The following is a 7,203-nucleotide window of genomic DNA, read 5'->3' as shown; positions in this document are numbered from 1 at the left end:
TTGCACTTGAAATCATGACTGGAGGATTTCCAGGACATGCAACTTTCGCCTTATATACAAATTTTTTGAACACAACTCCCGGCTAATTTGCAATTCCACTTAGATTTACGTTCTAGTGAATGTTACAGTTGTTTAAAGTGGAGTCCATTGATGGGAAGTAGTCAAGAATTCCAGAACGGTGACCCTTCTCTGGTTCAAATTTGGATCTGTTTTCAAGCTGACCTTCTACTAGTAGTTGATAGAAAATACCTTATTTACTAACCGGATGCACCATCAAGAATTTTATCTGTCTTTCTAGAGCACCTCACAGTGGCCAACTGGTAACTGGTGTGTTGGAATGCCGTTTCTGAGAGGTGCGAGCACCCTCTTCTAGTTTGTTTTCGGGGACGGGGGGGACATTTCGGTGCGACAGGCTTGCAGTTGGCGCTGACCAGGTGTGCAATAGGGTCGGTTAGAAATGAGGGTCACGATGGGTAGAAAAGACCACTGCCGAAGGAAGGGCAGAGGCTAACCCGATGCTCTGCCAAACCCATGTACTTAATACATCCTAATTTCATCAGTACAGAGTGTGTTTTCTATTACGCAAATTAAGTGAGTCTCAAGCTTTTAGTAGCACAGAATCCCTGAGAGAGGATTTTGGGGCCTCCGTCCCGAGGGTTTGATGCTGGCAGTCTGGGGTCAAGGTAGGGAAACCACCCCTGTACATAGCAGTACTTACTTGACAAAAGCCAAGTTGAGTGGCTTCCAGTGGAGTTTCAGTTGGGGCGGCGCCCCACCTCCATCACAGGTTTTCAGATCCGGCACTTGTTTTGTTCCCTCCTGAAACCTATCTGTCTTTACAAACAGGCAGGCCTTTGGGTTGGATACTAACTACAGGGCAAAGGGGCAAATCCTTTTCTGCTTAGCTCTTAAGAGGGGGACAAAGTGCTGTTCGATGGAGACCAACGATGGGAGAAGAAAGTGCCTCAATGTGCTGAAAAGCGAGAGAAATTCCGCTGCTCGTTGGTCAGACTCTGGAAGTCAGGGCCACAGGAGAATCGGAAGGACATAAAGGAGTCTCCTGGGAAGGACATTTACAGACTTGTTCAGTCTACAGTTTATAGACCTTCTCTAATTAGAAGGTGGCAGGTTGCCACAGCTTTTATTTCCAGATTATTCCAAAAGCAAACAGTAGCAACGACATTCTTTTCAATGGCTTTTATTGAGACACTTTTAGGGCTTCTGCAACATGGCTGGTTGGGGATCTTTGTTTCCAGTTCTTAGGTGGCCGAATTCTTCTCCAAATGCCAACAATGCCCCTTTCGACCACCTTAGCGAGGCAGCACACTCATGTCTCTGCTCAAATTTTCAACCAGGAACGTACACCCCCCTCCGCTATTGTGTGCGAGTCTCCGTACAACTCCACGTAGGCCTCCTGAGCCCGGGGTTCCATCCTTCCCACCTAGTAATTTATTCGGCAGCCTAATTTCACCCCAAGGGCGAGAGGGCTTCAGGATAGCTGCTATTTACAATCCTTAAGTAAAAGTTTTTCTCAGTGCCAGTTCTTCTGATGTGATCATCTGGGGCATCTTAGTTTGGGGACGTCCTGTCCTTACTGTCATCAGTGGGCGTCTATAGGATTTCTCCTCCTTACAGCACAGACAACTCCAGGCCAGCCCCCAGTGCCCTAAAGGTCCTGGTCTATTCTTGCACTTGCTCCTGTAGTTTTTGAGAAGCAGGACGGCACCATTTTAGGAGGTTGGTCAACTTACTTTGGTCTTGTTAATGCTTTTGTTACAGCTGTTTTTTGGAAGGAGTCTTAAAAATGATGGAAGCTAGCTACTTAAGACCTGTTTAGACCAAAGTCCCCGAGAGGTGCTTGCTCGGCTTCTGCCCTCTGTAAGGTTTGGAGCTTTCCATCATTGTAATTACTGAAAACGGTCGCCTAATACTGCCTCCTCGTACGCTTCCACTCTTTAGTCCAAGCTGCTCTTGGGAATGATGCAGTAAATATACTAGCTCCTTTGACCTTACCAGCCCTTCAGGTGTGTGATCTCCAAAGCCTTTTTAGTAGCAAGATGGTCTAGAGAATTACAACAGAAGCAGAGAGTAGTTGCCTGTTTAGTACAATTGTTCCCAGTGTAAGGCGAAAACTAACATTTACTTCCTTTTAGAAGAAAGAACTGCCAGGGCATTAATACTCCGCTTGCAAATTAATGCCGGTTTGTTAACATCCTTTTATCGAGACATTTACATATATAAGCAGGCTCTGCTCCTTGACAAAAGGGGAACTGAAAAACTCAAGGATGTTTATTTTTGCAGTTAAAAAGGGGAAAGGCAAAAGGAAACCAAAAGAAGTTTTAACAGGTGCCTTGAGAGAAAGCATTCTTAACGCCAGTGGCACATCTTGGTCTTCTGTGAGCCATGGCGTTGGCTGGCACACGACATAATGGACACATAGGATTGTAATTTGTAATAAAGCAAGTATTTACATTAAGCACAATACAGCAATTTATTTAGATGCTTAAAATGAATACAAAGGGAAATAAAGATCACAAAATTATACATACTACAACAGTGTGTCATATATTAGATGGTATAAATGAATACACCGGGGTGGTGCTTAACTAAAGATAAAACTAAATATCCAAAATGCAGCACTCAGTGGTTTGCTGCTTCAACACAACACACTTTCATACAGATCTAAAAGGTGTCAAAATTAGTAGCTGCAAAGTCAATTCTTGCATGTGATTTTTAGCTTAAAAGATTTCAGAAAACAGATCTGAAATGCCAGTTTTTGTTTCTGTCAGCTGTAATGTCAAGGATATTCAGAACGAGAAAAATTCTATAATACAAGAGAGTCCAGATATATATCTTATGTGGCTGGCCTCTGTTGCGAGATTGTACAAGGTTATGTGCAAAAACTAAGTCTGTCCAAAAGTCCATACTAGCGCAGTTTCAGGCTTTTGCTAGGTAAACTAGATAGAGCGTTTATTACACAGCAAGGGCAACACTAAAAAAAGAAACAAATCTAGATGGGTACACAATAACAATATCATAGGCATCACTTGAATAGGTCTAAAAGACTGTACAAATATACATTTCAACTATTCAGAATGAATACATGAAAAAAAATTGATTTTCCCCGAAGTCTACTATACACATTGGACTGGTAGCTTGAATGTTGGCCCTACACTACCGTGTCAATCAGGGTAACGCTTCCCCAGATCATCCAACCAAACATTTTACAGAGGGAAAGAAATGCTGAGAAGGCAGATAAAATAAACCTCTGCTTTTCCTCATGTGCGTTCGTGAGCCACCAGCTTATCGGTTTTTCACATTTATTTACTGTGTCTGTCACAGCAAGTTCTGAAGCCAGATCAGCCAGTCGTGTGTCATAGACATGGGAAGAACCACCGGGATTAGCAGTGGCCTCGTATCCCCACAGCCCGGTGACCCAGCGCTCAAAAGGCGGTACCAGTCAGAATACAGCTTTGCAGTCCTACCGGGAGGAGAGCAGAGCCGAGCCCCAGGCGGCAGCCGGTCCCCGGTGCCGGAGAACCGGGCACTCAGGCCTGCTGGCTGCTCAGTTTCACGCCGGTCAGGCCGCCGTGCATGGGCTCGGCGACGCCGTCAGTCATGTTGTCAAACTGCTCCCCGTCCTCACTGTCAATTGTGCTATTCTGCCACTCAATCTGTGGGTTAGATAAGCGCTCGTCATTTTCAGATGCGTTCTTCCACTGTGACTGGTCCTTGGACCAAAACCCTTCAACTTTTCCATAGGAACTATTCTTCCATTTCAACTGCTCTCTGTCGCCTTGCACGGTAGCCTTTTTTTTGGCAGCTGGCTTACTGCTTCTTGCGTCTTCACTCTGGGAAGACTCATCAGACCAGGTTCCCGCTTTCATTTCACTTGTGTTGTCCTCAAAGTCCGACACCTGTTGGGAACCGGGGCCACTCTCAGACGGAGAAGCACCATCCTTCCACTCAACGGCGTCATCGTGGTCAACGTCACTGTCAGAGGCATCGCGCAGCAGCTTGGTCGGTTCCTCAGTCAAATGAATAGTTTCGTATTTTGAACCATCCTCCTCTTTTTGGTCTAGCTTCTCCTCAGATTCTAAAGCATCCTCAGAAATGACCTTCGGTATGTGCTCCTCCGGGGTATCGTTGGGGATTTTAGGCTCGACTTCAAACACAGGGTCGAAAGGGCTACCACTTCCATTGGATTCTTCCTCCAAATTTTCAAAACTGTCTGAGGAGCTGTCCTCTTCCTTCCCAAGGCTGAGCTTTTTGTCAGCAGTTTTACTAGCATTGACTCGGGAATCCTTCTCGTCATGATTCTCAAACAGCCACTCGGCATCAAAATCCATCTCGTGCTTCACTTTGTTGAGTTCTTTCATGTTGAAGCCCAGTAACACACCAGGCTTGTATTTTTCACAGTCTCGGACACACTTCTTCCTCTTGTTACTAAAATGGGAAGCAATGTCACTCTTCCACAACCACAAACTGGCAGCCAGCTTCTCAATTTCTCTCCTGGTGGGATAGGGCTGTTTATTGAAATACTTCGTTAGGAAGCTTTTCCTGGCTTCATAGGAATCATCTTCATGACCCTTGGGGTCTAAAGCTAAAACAACAGGCTCCTCAGGCTTCTCTTCAAAGAAGCTGGGTGAATCACTATCATCGTCTAACTTTCGCTTTTTCAGCAAGGGAAATTCCACTTGCTCGTAAGTGCGCTTGACAGGTGCCAGGCCCGGTGACTGATTAAGCCGAGAGGGTGCATTTGTCTTATCCTGGCCATTCTGGGTCTTTCCAACACCCCTGCAGTGAACTAGATGCAAAGTGATAGTCGAGGCGGTCATGTTGCTGGTGTACACACCAAGGCAATGGATGCATTTGTAGGTGAGCTTTTTTTCCACGGGATGAACCGTCTGAATAACTTGGTGCCTCTCTCGTAGGTGATGGGCAAGTGCATCAGATATGGGTCCTTTTAGGATTGAAAAGCAAAGCGGGCAAAGGGTTTTCCCAACATCTTTTTTATAGGGTACTGCAGCCTGAGGTGAACTTTTAACAGGGATATCTGCCTTTTCCTGAACTTTTGGCTGTGGCTTTGGAGGGACTGGAGGGTTATTCTGGGCATGGTAAGCAACAGATTCAGCTGGGGCATCCCTCAGGTTGTATGTGGTTACAAGGAGGTGGATATTAGTGTGACTACCCTGCTGCAATGTCAAATCAAAGCTCAAAGTAGAATCTGTTTTAGGTCCCATCTCTTCATCAATGTGAACCATCCGCATGTGCGCCGCCATCTTTTCCACGTCATTGAACGTTGACCGGCAATATGGGCAAGACAGACCATGAATTAACATGTGGTTGAGCAGGGTATCTGTGGGCAAATAGCGATTACAGTAGAGGCATTTGCTAGTGAAATTGTGTATTTTCATAATGTAGTTGGCTACTGCTGGGACTTTCTCAGCTTTATGTTCTTTTTCGAAGTGCACACTATAAACATTTTCAGGAAAAAGCTCATTACAGATTGTACATATTTTCCACTTTTGAGTTGAGGACGTATTGGCTGGGGGAGGGCCCGTGGCAGCTGCAGTAGGTTTGGAACTGGACTGACCTAATACTCTGGATGCCTGTGACTGGGAGAGGGAGGGAGACTTTAACTGGCCTGACGAGAGAGAAGAGGCATTAGCAGACTGCAGGGAGTATCTTGCTGGTGCCTGGGATCTCTGCTCTGACCCAAGCCCGTAAGATCTTCCATTGCCACTCGGAAGTAGCTGCTTCACAGACTGAGACTGCTGAGGGATGGAGACTGGTGCGTTGCCACCTAGACCTAGTCTCATGGACTGACCAACGCCATAGCCCTGGCCTACAGATTTGACTCCGTAGTTATTCTGCTGTAGGTGAACATTGGACATCATGTTGACTCCTGTCGAATTTAAGTTAGGCTTTGGTATTGAGAGTCGATTTACCATCTGCTGCGATGGCAAAGACCGGACATTTCCAGAAGCAAGGGAACCAATTCTTGATTGAAGTCCCATGCCCTTCTTCTCTTGAGGTTTGGGAGCAATTAGCATCAAGGGTTTAGATCGGGGAACCACCACATTTGTGTGCCCAATCATGGCAGTGACCTGATAGCCTATGCGTTCATGGTCTTCGATGACGTGTTGTACCAAAGCTTCGTAGGACTTTGGCATGAAAAGGCATCTCTTGCAGTGAATACTGCTCTCTTCCCGGGCATTTGAACCTAGAGGGACTGCACCGTTGAGTGACTTCTCACCTGCCTTTGCTATGTAAGGCGCCGCCACGTGCTGAAAATGTTCCCTGTAAATGTGCTTCCTAACGATTTCATAAAGAGGATCTCGGTAAGTGCACTTCTTACAGTAATAAACAGCTTGTTCTACACTGTCAGCCTGCTTAGGTTTAAGGCCATCATTTTTGCTTTTATCTTTAAAAGTGCTGAGGCTGCTACTCGGTGCGCTGGCGTTTGGAGCATGAAATATTTTAATGTGTGTTTCCAAAGTCTTTTTGTCTGCATTGAAGGTACAGTAGGGGCAATTAAGGAGAATCCTATTTTCAAAGTCTTCACTATGGACATTCCGGAAATGACTTTTGTAGGCAGAGAAGAATTTTGAAGAAAATGGACAAGCACTGCAGCAAAAAGGTTTCGTCCGGTAGTCCTAAAGAAAAGACAAAACCTGGAATCAGAATGCCACTTCAGAAAAGATAGTAACAGGTTCTAGATTTTCTCCCCCAGATGTTCTCTATTTTAAAAATAGAGATATAATGCTATTTTTAGACCTGAAACTCAAATGCATCAATATAATTTTTTTTTCCTTTTCAAAATTAAATTGTAAAATATGAATCCAAATGAGAAAATGGTTCTAAACAAAATAATTTTATTTGAGTCCCAGAGTATTAAAAAAACCCCCTCATTCCAAGCTTCCCCTCAATGTTTAGAAAAGATCAAAGTCATATTTGCTGATTGGTTTTAGAGGAGCCAAAGACAAATGGCTTCAAAGATAAACATTTTACAGTTAGAAATGACAAAAATAAACACTGTGACATCACTCTCACTCTTGCAAAAGGTTCCAGATTTACTATTCTGTGAAAGTCAGGGCCCTCAGTGCTGTAGTGCCATTAGGCAGTAGGACATAAAGATACACCTTTCTTCCCTCCCATCATGGAAAATCTTCAAAAATCTCAAAACATTTCTTCCCTCTG

General features: G+C 44.7%; 1 protein-coding gene across 7 annotated transcripts in view; it reads right to left on the bottom strand.

Moving 5' to 3' along the window:
• Window positions 1-1,182: 1,182 nt before the first annotated feature.
• ADNP (activity dependent neuroprotector homeobox) overlaps window positions 1,183-7,203 on the bottom strand; it is a 32,410-nt gene continuing 26,389 nt past the window's right edge. For all 7 annotated transcript variants that reach the window (XM_032350347.1, XM_032350348.1, XM_032350349.1 and 4 more), the window contains one exon: window positions 1,183-6,659. In XM_032350347.1, the coding sequence (XP_032206238.1) occupies window positions 3,549-6,659 (3,111 nt within the window). In that variant the 3' untranslated portion in view covers window positions 1,183-3,548. The remainder of the gene's footprint in view (window positions 6,660-7,203) is intronic.

This window comes from Mustela erminea, chromosome 7 (assembly GCF_009829155.1).
Source record: "Mustela erminea isolate mMusErm1 chromosome 7, mMusErm1.Pri, whole genome shotgun sequence".
Classification (NCBI taxonomy): Eukaryota; Metazoa; Chordata; class Mammalia; order Carnivora; family Mustelidae; genus Mustela; species Mustela erminea.
Note: the sequence above shows the minus strand (reverse complement) of the source record. Positions and strands in the feature narration are given on the sequence as shown.